The 17,022-nt window shown below is 39.9% G+C and overlaps 1 protein-coding gene across 1 annotated transcript; it reads right to left on the bottom strand.

Annotated features, from left to right (window-relative positions):
* Positions 1 to 17,022, bottom strand: LOC119902560 (myosin-7). The gene is made up of 39 exons (XM_038718834.1): positions 16,906 to 17,022; positions 16,750 to 16,788; positions 16,376 to 16,588; positions 16,049 to 16,192; positions 15,751 to 15,907; positions 15,639 to 15,666; positions 15,084 to 15,189; positions 14,890 to 14,982; positions 14,752 to 14,815; positions 14,556 to 14,654; positions 14,355 to 14,458; positions 13,823 to 13,961; positions 13,599 to 13,717; positions 13,339 to 13,488; positions 13,034 to 13,204; positions 12,615 to 12,924; positions 12,322 to 12,401; positions 11,974 to 12,179; positions 11,765 to 11,888; positions 10,986 to 11,122; positions 10,618 to 10,873; positions 9,023 to 9,265; positions 8,749 to 8,925; positions 8,490 to 8,635; positions 8,275 to 8,365; positions 7,802 to 8,191; positions 7,566 to 7,692; positions 7,298 to 7,416; positions 7,006 to 7,202; positions 6,588 to 6,771; positions 5,166 to 5,331; positions 4,942 to 5,066; positions 4,549 to 4,857; positions 4,255 to 4,458; positions 3,859 to 4,155; positions 2,853 to 2,957; positions 2,539 to 2,634; positions 1,304 to 1,438; positions 1 to 123 (listed from the first exon to the last, which is right to left on the bottom strand). The coding sequence occupies exons 3-39, from the start codon at positions 16,574 to 16,576 to the stop codon at positions 103 to 105; spliced, it is 5,820 nt and encodes a 1,939-aa protein (XP_038574762.1). The 5' UTR covers positions 16,577 to 16,588; positions 16,750 to 16,788; positions 16,906 to 17,022; the 3' UTR covers positions 1 to 102.

The raw sequence follows: 17,022 nt of genomic DNA, 5'->3' as shown, positions 1-17,022 counted from the left end.
TTAATTTGAATGCAGTTTGCTTTATTCTACAAAGTTACTTTGAAGACAAAGGAGACTGCAGCACAGGAGATCCCAACGGTCTTAGGTAGTCATCTGTGAGTTTCACTCCTCATCTAGCCCTTTCTGCGATGAAGAATCAAAAGAGAGAGAGATGGATTAGCAACAGAGGGCCAACAACACTCAAAACGTGTTACACAAGGTAGTACACCAGAATTAGATTTTGTTTCCGAATTGAGCTGCAGCTTATTCATATTTAACAAATCACTAACTAAATCACTAACACAAGTATTTGTGACAGTAATTTTAAATGAATATGGTTTATTTTACTGTGAGTATTCCTTTACTGTACTGTGTTGGCATGAACACAAATTATTTGAAATGTTTGGAAATTCATGTTGATTTTGTTGGACTGGATGAATCCAAACAATGTAGCACTGAATGTATTTGGCAGAAAGCTAAAGAGCCAAGCTGATCATCAGTTTAGTCTCAAGCCATTTGTTGGTTTTTGTTTAGTTTTATTCTTCGACAGTGAAACTGGAATTCCAAGTGAAATGATTTAGTCTGCTTTTTAAGACACTTAACAGAAGGTTAGTGGTTGACTAAAATGTGGGTAAGTAGTAAGTATACCGACACAGCCACAACTCACTGCATAAGTGCTAATAATACAGTTATATACATAATATACATAATAATACAGGAATTGTCCACAAGCGGAAACATACAGTATATTAAGACAAACTCTAACAAGATCATCTGAGATCAACCAGGCATTGTTTGGCGTCTTTCTTTGGAGGTTTATATCATTTAATTTACATTAATTTGACTGGTTAACAATGTTTATGATGATGCCTCTTTGTTCCCAAAAAATCTTTCTGATGTGGTTATTATTTAAAATATACATATAAATTTAGGGTTGCCTTGGTGACCGAGAGGTTAAGGCGCAAACCATGAGCCATCACTGGTTTGAGTCAGGCTGGGGAGATAATGTCAGTCCCCATTGCTCTCTCCCCTCATTTCATATCTTTATATATATATATAATTTCTACTAACCTATTAATTTACGCTAATACAACTTACCAAATCGATAAAAAGAAAATTGAAATAAAACTGATCTGTACAAAGACTGGTCTGGTTTATTTATTCACATTCAAAATGAGGAACAGTTCTGTGATTGCTGATTTTTCATTACAAATAAAAAACAAGCTTGAAAAGAATTACATTGAAACGGTAATAAGAAGATAATAATTTGCAAATTTAGTAGGACAGTATCTGAAGTGCTGTTTTGAAAACTAGAGAAGCTTACCTTTGAGCCCACATCACGGCTCTTGGCACGAAGCTTGTTGACCTGAGACTCAGCGATGTCAGCCCGCTCTTCAGCCTCATCCAGCTCATGCTGCAGCTTACGGAACTTGCCCAGATGAGTATTGGCCTGTTCTTCCTACAGGATTCATAAAAAAAACACAGGCCACAATATTATATTACTACAAGAGACAACGGGCTTCATTCACTAATATGTGTGTAGAAATATTCTTACTTTATACATAAAATAAGTGTGCATACAAAAAGTACTGGTGGATTCATTACATGTGCACACTGGACAAGGATTTTCTACCACACCGTATATGTTAGTGAAATACAATCATACTAAATTGCAATTGCATACTGCCATGTCCCCATGTCTCTATATAAGGACACTTGTTGCCTAGAGGCGTATAGAGAAAGCGGAAAGAAGCGTAGCCCCTAAAACAAAAAAGCAAAATAATTTCACGACTGGAGAAGCTGAAACAACAGTGTACAAGGTGGAAGCCAGAAAAGGCACATTACATTACACATTATAGGCTAAGTGAATAAAATACAATGAATAACTATTTTACTGTAGATATTCTCCATTGTAAGCTACTACTGGACACTCAGTTTTTACAGTTTAATATTTTAATTATGACAATAATTGATGGGTGGTCGGTTTCATGGTTATTTAATGTCTAATAAAGCCTTCTTGATGTGTTTTTAACATGCTTTGCATTTTAGTTAAAAGGTGTGTACATTTTTGTTTACATTTCATAAGACAGCTGGGCCTTCATCATTTGTGTGTATGAATGGTTTTAGGCAGTTCTAAATTTGTCCAGAAAGTATGCATAAATTCAGGTAAGAAAATATTTATTGATTTGTGAATAAATGATGTTTGTGAGTAAGGCCCAATCAAACTTGGGAGAATTGACTCAAGGCCACATGGTCTTCGATTGAAAGGGTAAACCAAGATATAACCACAGTCTGTGTGTATATCTTGGTATTCGTCTGTAGTTTACAATCTAGGTCTAAAACAAGTCACAGTGGACGCTGAGATCTTTCCTGGCTAAAATTCAAAACAGCTAGTATTTTAGAATCTGCTAAATGTACTAAACTATGAACCATAACTATGAACATGGGACAGCTTAGAAATTACTTTAAAGTTGAAAATTGACATTTTGCAAAGGGACGTTTGAATGAACCCTGAGTACACAACACATATGAGAGATAACTTTTCCAGCCGATACTTACAGCCTCCTCGGCAGCTCTCTTGTAGGCTTTGACTTTCAGTTGCAGCTTGTCAACGAGATCCTGCAGACGCACAGTATTCTTGCGGTCTTCCTCAGTCTGTATTGATCAAGGAAATAAGAAAGAAGAATTTTAAGCAGGAATTTTCTCTCCACTTATACCATTTATAAATATATAAGGAAAATTATGTGTGGGATAGTGGAATATTCAAATTATTTTGTTGAGCCATGCATTACCTGGCATTTTTGAGCAGGGTAAGAAGAGGCCTATGTTGTATGTATAGGTTATGGAAATGAGTAAAAGAAAAAAAGAATCACCTGGTATGTGAGCTCCTTGATGCGTCTCTCATATTTCCGGATTCCCTTCACCGCTTCACTGCTCTTCTTCTGCTCCAACTCGACCTCATTCTCCAGCTCCCTCACCTGAAAACATCGGAAAATCAATTGCTGGAAATTCAGTGGTCCACATGAGAATTTTCTGCCAACTCTGCAGCTCTGCAGAGCTTTTTTTAAAGCCAATTTTAGCTCGCTCTTTTGGTTTTATGGTTTTAAAGCTATGATAAACCCCCTGTAAACTACTTGCTCATAATCAAACAGCAGAAAGACAAAATAAGGGACTACCCGATCAAGAAATTTGATCATCCTGCAAACTAAAGACACATCATTTTTCCAAAGCGTCTGCTGGATGTGCAAGTAGGCTGATGTTACACAAACCAAATGTATAAGGCAGTAATGTATCAGGGCTGCATGCCTTTTTGTTTCAGAATTCAAATGTGATAATGTAACTTCATAAATTCAAAATAATGGTCCGACAGATTAGAGCCCGACCGACAAATCGACGTGCCAACATTACAGAGTTAAATGCAGATAAATCAGTGTCTGTGTTTATAACAGCTGATAAATGCCACTTAAAAAAAGAACAGAGAGATGGCAGATGGATCTTTCAATCATGTTATGAGTGTTGTCATTGCATAGTTTGACCACCAGAGGGAACTTTGCATCTCCCCTGTTGGCAACACAGGAACACCACAAATGCACAACAAACACAGCGATCAGCTGACATAATCAGCTGTCATTTTGTTCAAAAAACTATTTATAAGTTTATTTTGAAACTGCATTATGTTATCTTAACTTCACATTACAAATGATAGAGATAATCTTTGTTTAAGTTATGTGCTTCAGAAAAAAACATATCGAAATATCTTATTTTTAAATCCTCAAATATCAAAATCTGTATCGTTCTTAAAAATCCCATATTGGTTGGGTTCTATCATAGGTACTTGTGGAAATGTGTGATATTTAAATATTTGCAAATTTCTCTTACCCTGGCCTCGAGCTTCTGCACCTGCTTCTTGCCTCCCTTCAAGGCGATCTGTTCAGCTTCATCCAGACGGTGCTGCAGGTCTTTGATAGTTTGCTCCATGTTCTTCTTCATACGCTCCAGGTGAGCGCTGGTGTCCTGCTCTTTCTTCAGCTCCTCTGCCATCATGGCAGCATCAGTAATGGCCTTCTTGGCTTTTTCCTCAGCATTTCTGCACTCCTGCACCGCTTCCTCCACTTCAGTCTGAAGCTGTGAAGCGTCAACCTCCAGTTTCTTCTTCTGGTTTATCAGCCCGGTGTTCTAAGAATGGGAGAAAATGTGTGTTGCTGCACTATGGAAATAGTAATGTCCAAGAAAAACAGTCATCTGTGGTGGTTGCAGTAAATGATAAAGTCTTACCTGTGAGTGCAGTAGCTGCACCCTCTCACTAACATCCAGCAGCTCTTGCTCAGCAAGTTTGCGACCTCTCTCAGTTTGCTCCAGAGCAGACCTGAGCTCCTCAACTTCAGCCTGAAGCAGATTGTTGCGCCTCTCAACGATGGCGATGTTCTCTTTAAGATCATCATTGGCCCGTACAGACTCATCCAGCTGAATTTGGCAATCCTTAATGGGATGACATAAACCACAGCCATGTTTATAATCAGTGTGCTTTTGAAACATCTTAAGAAAGTGAGTCTTTCTTTTCTGGTTTACCTTCAGATGAGCATGAACAGATTTAAGTTGTTTCTGGGCCTCCGCCGCCTGCCTGTTGGCCTGGCTAAGCTGGATCTCCATCTCATTGAGGTCTCCCTCCATCTTCTTCTTCAGACGCAGGGCTTCATTTCTGCTGCGACACTCAGCTTCAAGAGAGCTCTGCAGGGTGTCAATCGTCCTCTGCAGGTTCCTCTTGCACTGCTCCATCTCCTCATCTTTCTCAGCTAGTTTGCGTTCAATTTCAGCTTTAATTTGATTGAACTCTAGCTGGGCTCTTAGAATTTTACCCTCTTCATGCTCCAGGGAGGCCTGGTGGAAAAGAGAGTACAGAGTTATACATAACAGCAGACTGTTTTACTCTAAAATGTTTACTTTAACAAAGACAGTCTGTACCTCAGCTTCCTCAAGAGCAGACTGGATCTCACTCTTCTCCTGCTCCAGTTGTTTCCGTAATTTCTCCAGCTCATGGATGTTCTTTCCACTCTCACCAAGTTGCTCAGTGAGGTCAGAAATCTCCTCTGTGGGATGGCAAACAGTGTGACTGAGATGGCTTTACAATTTCATTAATAGAGTATGTCTGCAGAAACTTGGACACAAAGCCTGACCGTAGATCTTACCCTGTAAATTCTTGTTCTCTCTCTTCATGGTCTCCAGATGATCCAGAGACTCCTCATAGGAGTTCTTCAGTTTGAAGAGCTCAGTACTCAGAGACCTGGCCTCCTTCTGGGAGCTCTCCAGGTCACACTGAGACTCTTCATACTTTTGCTTCCACTCAGACAGGACCTACGGTAGATAGAAAGGCCAGCAGTAAGTGTACCAGATAAATGCGCCAGATAAATGGAGAATGGACTAGAGGCTTGGGGAGTTTGCTTTATGTTAAACAAGTTCTCCCATTATTGAAAACAGCACTCCAAGGTGGAGAACAATTAAAGTTCACACTAACCCTAGAAACATTTTTGTTAAATAGACATTATTGGACTAATGGAAAGCCATTTGCCCCTCTTAAAGCCACTGTGCATGTTTTACAGAATTTGAAATTTTTGAATCTTGGTGACAATTGGTGCAATGCCACAGGGGCTTTTTCTATTACCACTGGTAGGCACCAAAGTTACACTTTTTCAAATTCTACACATAAGCTTTAACAACCCCTGTTAAGGTTCTTTAGTTTTTTTTATAAAGCACTAAATGGTTTCGGGCTAAAATACATTTCTGAACTTCTGCTTCGTTATGAACCATCCAGACCTCTCAGGTTGTCTGCGACAGGTCTGCTTTCTGTCCCCAGAGGCAAAACTAAACATGGAGAAGCAGCATTCAGTTAATATGCTCCATATATCTGGAACAAACAGGTCTACTGAAACTGTCAGTTCTTTTAACTTAAGACTGAAGACTTTTACCACTGCTGCCGTAGATTGGTACCTTTCACTGCACTGTAACCGGTTTTGTTTTCCTTTGTTTTTAGATTTTCAGTGCCCTGATTGTACACTCCACGGTAACTTTTACTGTCCTGTCTATGAAGATTCTCAGTCATCCAGGTTATAGTTATCCAACGAAGGTTAAAATCAAGGGCAACTGGACTTGGTTGAAGATACTGGAAAGATTTTGTAGATATGTGGAAGATACTTTTTCCAGTATCTTCAACCAAGTCCAGTTGCCCTTGATTTTTACTGTCCTGTTTTACCCTGTTTTTTATCCAGTTTTTATAATGTGTTTATAATTTCCCCTGTGTTGCTTTTTATGTCTGATGTATAGCACTTTGAATTGCCTTGTTGCTGAAATGTGCTATACAAATAAACTTGCCTTGCCTTCCTTCGAACAATGAACTTAACCACTAGTTGCTTCTGCCCTATAGTCTCCTGTAGTTGTACTGAGCAGCTCCAAGATGTGAATGTGTGGAAATGTAAAGGTGGGCACTACTGGAGACGGCAGGTTAAAAGGTCAAACAAAAAATGTGTTTCTGATATTTTTGTTGGTCCAAAGATTCAGAGGCTACAATGTCAACTGATGTTTTTGGTGCTCACAGATACTTAATAACAATTCACCTTGTCAAAGTTTCTTTGCTTCTTGTCCAGAGCAGCAGCAGCAGCATTAGACCTCTCCACATCCACCATGAGATCTTCAATCTCATTCTGCAGCCTGTGTTTGGTCTTCTCCAGAGACGAACATTTAGCATTCACTGCTTCAACAGCCTCCTCAGCATCCTGCAGACGCTGAGCCAGCTTTTTCCTATCGAAATCAGTTATTTAAATTATTTAATGTCCCTGCAGTGGCACTTGTTGGATAAATTATAATAAATTCAACTAATATGACAGGCTGCTCAGTCATCTAACAGACAAACTTTTTGTTCGTCTTACATTTTAGTAGGAACATAACACAAACAAAAAGCTGATCTGCTAGATGAAGTAAAATGTTTTAGGAATTACGTGAGATATTATGAATTTTGATCTCAAATTGTCTTACTTTGCCTCCTCCAGTTCCTCAGTCCTCTGGATGGCATCAGTTTCATACTTAGTTCTCCACTGAGCTACCTCAGAGTTGGCCTTGGACATGCCGCGCTGCAGTTCAGCCTTGGCCTCCTGCTCCTCCTCGTACTGCTCCCTGAGCAGGTCACAGTCATGACGAGCAGACTGCACTGCATGGGCTAATGCATTCTTTGCCTGTCAATTCAAAATGATATGAATAAGTAACAAAGTAATATACAGTTAGAAATGACTGTGCAGTGCTGTCACTGTGCACAGAAACTTCATTTTACCTTGCTCTCTTCTTCTAGTTGTCGCTTTAGGTCTTCAATCTGTTGAGTGTAGGACATTTTTCCTCTCGTCAGTTGAGACACTAGAGAATCCTTGTCCTCCAGCTGCCTTGAGAGCTCACCTGGTATTTTGGCAAATGCAGAATTGTATTGTCAGTGTTTCAACATTAAATTTTTAAGTTTTGTCTGATTCATGATTTGAAAGCTTGAAACATTTTTTATACAAATGGTCAATTTCAAATGCTTATGTAGATATCAACAATAAATATACCATTTTCCGTTTGAAGTTTTGCTTTTTGCATATTGAAGTCATTGATGCAGCGTTGAGCCTCTTCAAATTTCGTCTTGTATTCATTCATCTGATCTTCCACAGTCCGGCATGTCTTCTCTAGATTTGTCTAGTTTAAAAATAGAAAAAGACTTTAAAATATACCTATTACACCCAAATACCAACATATCTGTGTAATGTCATCATTGGAAAACAAATTGTTTGTCAGTTTAGCAAACCTTTGTCTTCACAATATGTTCCATATTGGAGACCACATCATCCAGCTCCAGCCTGAGCTCACTCTTCTCCTTCTCCAGTTTCTGCTTGACTCTCTGCAGGTTGTCAATCTGCTCTCCCAGGTCAGCAACACTGTCAGCTTGTTTCTTCCTGAGCGTGGCAGCAGTGGCTTCATGCTGCAGAGTGGCCTCTTCGAGGTCTCTGCGGAGTTTCTGGAACTCAGCCTCCCTCTTCTTGTTCATCTCAATCTGGGCAGATGTTGCTCCACCAGCCTCCTCCAGCCTCTCGCTGATCTCCTCCAGCTCTCTGGCCAAGTCTGCTCTCTGCTTCTCCACCTTGGCTCGGGCAGCTCGCTCTGCCTCAAGCTCTTCCTCCAGCTCCTCAATGCGGGCCTGTAAAGGCAAAATTACTTAGTCGCTGATTACAATTGAGTGTTTTACTAGTTTTGAACCATTACACATTAATCGTCCATTACCTGGAGCTCCTTCAGTTTCTTTTGAAGTTGAATGGTTATGGCCTGCTCATCTTCTATTCTACTGTTGAGCTGACTCAGTTCAAAATCTTTCCTGCGGTGAAATACAGTTGTTGGATTTAAAACAATTGGTCATCTGCTCTGCCTGCATCTGTTCAGCTTTTGTGTACTGTATTAGATAAAGACATACTGTGCAAACTGTAGAATAATGTGTTTACTTTTTCAGATGCTCTTCAAGCTGTTGCTTGTCATTCTCCACGTCCATTAGAGTCTCCTGGTTTAATTTCAAGTCTCCTTCCAGCTTCCTCTTAGCTCTCTCAAGATCCATCCGAACCTTCTTCTCTTGTTCCAGTGAACCTTCAAGCTGGACATTACCATCAAAGAAAGTCAAACCAATTTCCCCAATATTACAAAGAACAAATGGTCTTACTAAATACATTAAACGAAGGTGCAGGCAACACATAGTATAATCCCTACATCATCCACTTGCTGCTCCAGTTTAGCCTTGGCCTTGGTCAGAGAATTGACTTTGTCTTCTTCACTCTGCAGATCATCCAGTGTTTGCTGATGAGCTTCCTGTAAGGCTTTCTTTTCCTTGGTCAACTTTGCGATGATTTCATCAAGAGCAGCCATCTCCTCGACCAGGTTCTTCACCTGTAAAAATTGGTTGAGAAGTATGAAGTAAACAGGTTAGAAACATGCTACTCACTTGCACTTAATGTTGAGAGAAATGGCTGGGTCATTGTCCTACCTTGTTCTCAGTGGCATGCTTCTCTTTCTCCACTTTAGCCAGAGTTAACTCTAAGTCATCGATGTCCTTCTTTAACTCAGAGCACTCATCCTCCAGCTTCCTTTTCTTAGCTGTAAGCTCAGCGTTCATCTCCTCCTCATCCTCCAGTCTCTCAGATAGCTCTTTGGCTTTTGCTTCCATCTGAATTTTGTGTTTGATCAGCCCCTCACATCTTTCCTCAGCATCTGCAAGATTATCTTGTTCCTAAATTGAAATAGCCATTAGTGAACATCATTACATTAAGCTATGTTGCAATACATGCGATTAACATGTACTGCATATTGTTTATTCATATTCATATAGTATACTGTATGTCAGAGGAGGCTGGTCCAAAGAGGCCGAGAAAGTTGCTTCTCTAATTTTGTGAGGTAAGAGGAAGATCAAAATATAAAAAAGGTATTTGGTTGAAATAACCATTAACAAACTTTAGTATCACTTTTTGCTGCATAACATGTGCACTGCATGTGTTTAGTCCACTTGTGGAACTGTAGAAAATTAATTATTTATTGAATACTGACATTGAAATTTTATGCACCCAAGAACTAAGGTTAAAAACAAATGAAGATGTTGTTCAAGTTTCTAGTGTTGTAGTACTCGAGACCGGTCTTGGTCTTACGTTGATTTCAGCTCTTAGTGTTTGTATGTGGGGGTTTTAATGGGAACGTGAACCTTTCAGATCAATTTGAGAAGTACCTATAATCTCGTTCCACATTTTATTCTGTCTCATGTAATGTGGGGAACTGGTCTTGGTCTTGACTCTGTCTCGATAAACTCTGGTCTTGGTCTTGACTTGGTCTCGGTTTGGGTGGTCTTGACTACAACACTACAAGTTTCTGATATGTGGCAAAAACGGCTGCTCTGCCTCAGCTCGGGGTGAGGTTTTTTTTCTCCATAAAATATGATCCAGTTTCACCAGAATTATTGAATGAAGTCGTTTTTGTACAGTAATCAGTGGCTCATAGGGGTATCCTCTACCCGACATTGCTGTTTTCACAGAAGTTGTTGAAGTTGAGTTTTATACTATAAAAACTCAACTTCTCAAAATGCAGTTTTCTCCCTCAAGAACAGCCTGAAGAAGACCAACTTCCACTGCTGGGGTCACGTGATAAAATTATGAACTACTTTTAAACACATTTCCAACAAATTACATTTTATGTATTTTATGATTGAGTCCAAATTTCCTTTTTTCAGATTTCAGAATAAATAAGAGAAATGGTTCTCTTATTTATTTAGCAGTAGCTTGCTACTTATGTGGCCAATGGAACAGTTAGCTTGTTGTAGCAGCCCTAAAGTATTGTTAAGCTAACTGTGAGCATGGATTTGGATTGAAGAGGGCACAGCAGCAGAATGATGCTGCCAGAGAGCAGGATTAAAAAGAATGTTTTGTTTTTAAGAAATCTTGTAAGCCATTGTTTACTCCTTAATATTTTGTTGAACATGATAAAGTAGAGATTCATAGCTAGTGTAACACATTGGGTTTCCTCCTGTCCTCCCCAATTTTCACCAGCCGCCACTGCCATTTTGACATTAAAATATTAAGAAGTCATTAGACTTACAGCCTGGACTTGGAGCTGCAGGTCATTCTTCTCTTGGAGAAGAGAAACCATTTTCTCCTCTAGTTCCTTTCTACGAGCTTCAGATTTTGCATAAGCCTCTTTCAGCTTCAGGAATTCTTCCTTCATGTTTGCCATCTCCTTTTCTGCCTCTGCAGATCTCAACAGAGGTTTGATCTTGAAGAACAGCTTCATCCAGGGCCAGTTCTTGACCCCCATGAAGGCACGGATGTTCCACTGAATCACCAATAGTGCATCTCTGTCAAAGATAAACCAAAGTTATCACTACCACTGAACACAAAACCTCTTTGTGAATAACCATTATCATTCTTGGTTTCAGTTCTATATTTTCAATTTCTGATTCCTCTGACCTCCTTTCAACAATCTTCTGGAATTCCACTCTTGCTAGCAGACCTCTTGATCTAGCCTGGATTCCAGTGATGATGAGTGACAAGCGGTCATCCCTCATCTCTTCCAGCTGTCCAAGAAGACCAGCCTTGAAGAAAACCTTTAGGAGCATGAAACAGCATGTAAATATCCACCAGGTGTTACAAATATCCGCTTTAACGTAAACTTTTCAAATAAGAAATAATAAATAGTTCCTCTTGCTCAACGATATTGCTGCTACAGGTCAATTAAAACATTTAGCTTATGGTAGAAAATATTCCCTAATGTAATGAAGATGAATATCGCTCTATAACTGCCATTATTCAGTTGGTTCACTGACTTAATGACTCTTGTCTACTTGTGCTACTGTTCTACTACATTTTGCATTCACCATCATTCCATAAAGTTAGTTGTCAGTTGTTGTACAATGGCTGCTGTTCAGCTTCTTGCTTTAAGTTTCCACTGTTGATGTTTCCTTGCAATACTGAGCCCATCCTCATCTCAGGGCGTCAAAGACCAATTCTTAAAGCCTGACAAAGTGTTAGTATTTGGTGAAAAGGTACCCTTCAGCATTCATATGACACGGCCTGGTCTTTCACGGAGGAGACCAGCCGCACTTCTAGGACCATAGTGTCAGTCATAGTGTCCAGCCCTCTCCCCTATCCCTAACCTTCATTGTGGTGTGTGCCTAAACTTAAGTCACTGATTGTATGCCCATTGACCGGATAACCCTATAGTTGCGCACATCGGCCTCATACATTACCTTAGTGTGCCCAAACTTGTACTGATTGTGATCAATATCCAGAGACCCAAGAAGTTTCTCAGCTCCCTTCCTGCTGTCAATGAACTGACCATCAGGGATAGCAGCAGGATTCAGGATTCGATATCTGAAGAACAAAAACAAAAGACCTAGAGAATAGTATTCAACTTCTGTTAGGAATTATACAGTTTCTGACTTAAATTAAACAATACCTCTGTTTGAAATCTCCATAGAGGATCCTGTTGGGGAAGCCCTTTCTGCAGATCCTGATTCCTTCCAGCACACCGTTACAGCGCAGCTGGTGCATCACCAGAGGATTCTCCATGGCCCCAGGAGTCTTGGTCTCATTGGGGATGATGCAGCGTACAAAGTGAGGGTGAGTAGACCTCAAGTTGGTCATCAGCTTGTTCAGGTTCTCCTGTGGGGGGAATAAAATTCCGTATTTTACACCCAGTTGATTACTGTGACACGAATCTTTCAGTTATCAATGTAAAATTAAGTCTCAGTCATTGCTTTCCATCTGAAGTAGCCTTTCACCCACATTTGTGTGTTTTACTAACCCTGTGCAAGGCAGACACAGTTTGAAAGGATGAACCCTTCTTCTTGCTTCCTCCTCCTTTGCCGCCTTTTCCACTTTCAGCTAATAATCCAGCATAGAACTCATTAGATTGCATTACCAGACATGGTCATAAATAATTAAATTTTTGCAGTTCTCCCTATACAAATTTTATAAAATATTGATATTGTTAATGCTGTACATTCATTCTACAATTCTATATTCTTACAACTCTTCCACATGATACATTGATAACCTTTGTAAACTAAGATACTAATCCTTTCTTTAAATACAAACCTGAATCAGCTGCAGCATAATTTGCAAAGAGGAAAGACAACAGCTTGAGAGTAGATTTCTGGTAGAGTCCTACAACAGTCTCGTTTAGAGGATCTTTGTTCTTCACCAGCCAGTTGTTGATATTATAATCAACAGTTCCAGCATAGTGCATCAGGGCAAAATGGGCCTCTGGTCTCCCTTTGATAACTCTGGGTTTCTGGAAGTTGGCAGATTTCCCCAGATGGTTGTCATAGAGCTTAGCTTTAAAGGTGGCATCAGAAGCTTTGGGGAACATACACTCCTCTTCAAGGATGGACATGATACCCATGGGCTGATGGGACAAAAATATGAGTTGTTTTGAAAGAAATCACAATCTTTTTTAATCACTCATATGATATATCATCCTGTATGGCTGAACATGTATTAGTCCAGTCTCTCACCTTTTCAATCAGGTCTATACAGGCCTGCAAGTCCATCCCAAAATCTATGAAAGTCCATTCAATGCCCTCTTTTTTGTACTCTTCCTGCTCCAGCACAAACATGTGGTGGTTGAAAAACTGTTGCAGTTTTTCATTGGTGAAGTTGATGCACAGCTGCTCAAAGGTGTTGTACTGCAATGTAAAGTGACAAAAGTGTAGTCATTGTCATACTCAAATCTTGGTTACATGCATTTCATTGAAAAATAGGAAGTAAGGTAAATTTATGTAGAATGTTGATTATATTAACACAAATTGAAGGAGCTCACATCAAAGATCTCAAATCCAGCAATGTCCAGTACACCAATGAAATATTGACGAGGCTGCTTAGTGTCCAGGGATTGGTTGATCCTCACCACCATCCATAGAAACATCTTCTCATACACTGATTTTGACAGTGCACCAACAGCATAGTACACCTAAAAAAATCGTTAAAAGTTACAGTAAATAGCCCTTGGCATGCCCTCAGGGTTGCTTCCTTCATCTATTGTTTAAGAGACACCTTATAATAAATTCAGCTAGTTCTTACCTGCTGGACATTTTGTCCCTTGGTGACCCACTCATTTCCTACTTTCACTCTTGGGTGACAGAGACCCTTGATGAGGTCAGCAGAGTTTAGGCCCATCAGATAAGATACTTTGTCAGCATCTAGAAAAAACAGGTAAATGTCAATTCTCTCAGTTAACTCATTCAATCCTGACATGGGTTGTACATGGATTATCATGTTTCAGGGCTCCAGAGAGCTTCCCTCACCTTCAGTGCCATCAGCCTCTGCCTGCTCCTCTCGCTGCTTGTTCTTGAACTTCATGTTGCCATGATGCATGATGGCACCAGTCAGCTTGTAAATGCCGTTCTTTTCTTCTTGAGTGAAGCCCAGGACATCAAAGGCATCCTGAATAGAAAGAGGGGTATTATATTTGATATGTCTTTGGCTTTTTGCATTGTATAAGGGTTTATAGAGTGTATGTAGAGTGAATGAAGAGATCTGGGGGATAACATAGTATGTGCTCTCTGAGCCACCAGGATTCCACATTAAACCACAGTTTACATCAGACATCTAATCCAGACATTCATCTCACATACTGGGTTAAAAGTGGAAATGACATCAAGTTTCATAACCACATACCAACAGCTTGATACAAAATAACTTGTACAAAGCCAGAGTAATAGCAATAGATTTGCTTTTTCAACAACCCTCATTAATCAACAATTATAAGTAAACCCTACCCATGCTTTTTCACGCGAGTAGCTGTTCCATGAAAAAACATGGCGCATCCCTACTCACATCAGTGGCCATCAGCTCTTCAGCATCATTGATAGAGGCTACAGTTGTCTCTCCTTGGGAGATGAATGCGTAGTCATAGGGATTGTTGGTGATGAGCAACATCTCTGAAAAGCAAAACGGGAATGTTAGATTTTGTATTCTAATTTAGCATCATTACAACTACTAGTTGTTACTGGTCCAAAATGGGTTGTTTTCATTTACCAAGCAGTTCAGGTTTCCTCTGAGACAGAATCTGATAGAAGATGTGGTAGTCTCTTTCTGCCTTAAGCTGAAAGGTAACACGGGACTTTTCCAGCAGATCTGGAAAGACATTTGCATTATGTAGGTGGGACAGTGCATTGTCCTACAAGATGACATATGCACTACAAGATGAAAGTATGAAGAAGACAGTGCTCACATGTCTCAATATCAGCTGAGGCCAGCTTTCCACTGGCTGCAAAGTGAATTCTGATGAATTTGCCCTATATTTTACGACAAAAAAAGTTAAAATAGAATAGGCACAAAAGAGCTTTTCTCACTATAAACAGAAACTTACAAATCTGGAGGAGTTGTCATTCCTGATGGTCTTGGCATTACCAAAGGCCTCTAGAGCTGGGTTAGCCTGGATGATTTGATCCTCCAGAGTACCCTAAAAGAATGCATGTCATACAGTCATTCAAATATCAACACTAAGAAAATTATTCATGTGCTCTTAAAGGTTTTATATTTCTGCAAATTCAGCATTAAAACCTTTTTCTCTGAGCCTGTGTCCTTCTTCACGCCTCCAGCTGCAATGCTGGCAAAGTACTGGATGACTCTCTTGGTGTTGACAGTTTTCCCAGCACCAGATTCTCCACTGAAGACACAAATAGATTTTTTTATGATAAATCGACATACAGTAGACAACATGCAAATGCAGATGGTTACAGCTGAAATCAGTAAATACAAATACACATTTTTATTTCAATGCTTGGAATTTTTCATGTATTTTCAACAGATACCACTCTGACTGTTATTATCCTTAATTAATGTACAACCTATCCTTTTTAACAATGATTCTTTTGTATTAGCCTTTTGCAGCCAATAAAACAGTAGCAAATTATTGCATACTGAGTGTTGTTTAGTTATTTAGTTTCTTGCCCCTTAAAATAATAACATTTTAAGTCGTTTGTTACTGGAATTAGCTGGAGCATATCTGCAACAGCTTATCTCAACAGAAAATATTTCATTAAAAGGATGCTGGACAGCACAGAATTAAATGATTGTGAATATCCAATTTAACAAAGTCATGAAAACATAACTTACGTGATGAGAATGGACTGATTTTCTCTGTCTGGAAAAGAGAAGACAGGATCACTTAAGGATTCTTGGATTTCTACACCTTTCTGTGAACATATGATAACTGAAGGTAAATTACCAGTTAGCATGTACTGGTAGGCATTGTCAGAGATGGAGAAGATGTGAGGAGGAGCTTCACTCCTCTTCTTTCCTCTATAGGCAACAACCACTTCTTGGTTGTAGACTGGCAGCCACTTGTAGGGGTTGACAGTCACACAGAAGAGCCCGGAGTAGGTCTGTGAGAATGAGAAATAGGAAGACAACCGTTTAAGATGAAATTATATTAGCCATTCATATATGAAAGTAGTATATTGTTGTACTGTAGGTGAGAGGTTCAGTCTTTGCCCTGATAATGATTTTTAAAGCTTTCAACTCACATAGATCATCCATGCTGCATAACGCTCTTTGAGGTTAAACAGCACAGCGGGCTCATGGAGGAAGGTGAACATCGCCATGTCTTCAATTTTATCAAACTTTGGCGGGTTCTGAGGGTGTACATCACACTCCTTCACTGTGACAGTCTGAAAATGGAGATGGTGGATGTTAATACACTGTTAATCCTGCAGAATTTCAGCTACTTTCAAAGTGCTTTTTGTGTGAATACACTGTGGGGGGGAGCACAGGATCACCGTGCCTCTGTGCATCAGAGTCTTAGTAAGGAAACCAGCTGCATCCAGGGCAGCTGTGCCTGCCAACTCACTGACCTTCCCTCTCTCAGTCTGTGCAGTGACTTTGTCCCCCTCACGGCTGACAATGGAAGCCTTCACAAACTCCTCGTCATGGTCTGGAACGAAGCACTCCTTCTTCATATCGAAGATACGGGTCTGGGCCTCCAGACGCTCCCTGTCTGACTTCCTCAGGTACGAGGCTGCTAGCCCAAACTCTTTCATGGCAGCGTCACCCATTTTTCACCTTGTCTACAAAAAAAAATTATGGATTTATCTAAAGGCAGCAAGAGTCAACTTTTTATCCGTTAATTTATCATATATTGGTGTTATAATTAATTTATTTCCCCACATTATAAAATTCACTTTTCAAATCAAACACATTTAAATTTCTTGATGGCAGATGCTCTTACCTTACCAGTCCCTACTGAGGAGAATGAGGTGTAATGGTCCTGAGGAAAGAAGTAATGGAAACTGATCAGACTAATCTACCGTCCAGTCCAACACAGGTAATGCTTTACCATCGAAGTGCTGTGGTTGATTTGTAAGCCATTGTTCCCGCACCTTACCTTGAGATAGAATGGTGACCTGTTGGGAGGTTTCACCATGGCTTCTCTTTTTAAACAAAGCCTTTCTGCCAAATATGGAGGAGCGTTTCAGGGTCCAGGAATGTTATTGTGTCTGAG

Source organism: Micropterus salmoides, unplaced genomic scaffold, assembly GCF_014851395.1.
Source record: "Micropterus salmoides isolate LMB-PRFRI ecotype aquatic unplaced genomic scaffold, ASM1485139v1 Ms_hic_scaffold_14, whole genome shotgun sequence".
NCBI classification, from domain to species: domain Eukaryota; kingdom Metazoa; phylum Chordata; class Actinopteri; order Centrarchiformes; family Centrarchidae; genus Micropterus; species Micropterus salmoides.
The sequence above is the reverse complement of the archived record's forward strand: the minus strand, read 5'-3'. Positions and strand labels throughout refer to the sequence as shown.

Coding starts and splice junctions, on each gene's coding strand:
- LOC119902560 (XM_038718834.1), bottom strand. CDS start 16,576: ATGGGTGACGCTGCCATGAAAGAGTTTGGGCTAGCAGCCTCGTACCTG. Junction 15,667..15,750: donor CTACCAGTACATGCTAACTG/GTAATTTACCTT, acceptor TCTCTTTTCCAG/ACAGAGAAAATCAGTCCATT. Junction 8,192..8,274: donor AGAAACTGAAGGAGCTCCAG/GTAATGGACGAT, acceptor TTGCCTTTACAG/GCCCGCATTGAGGAGCTGGA.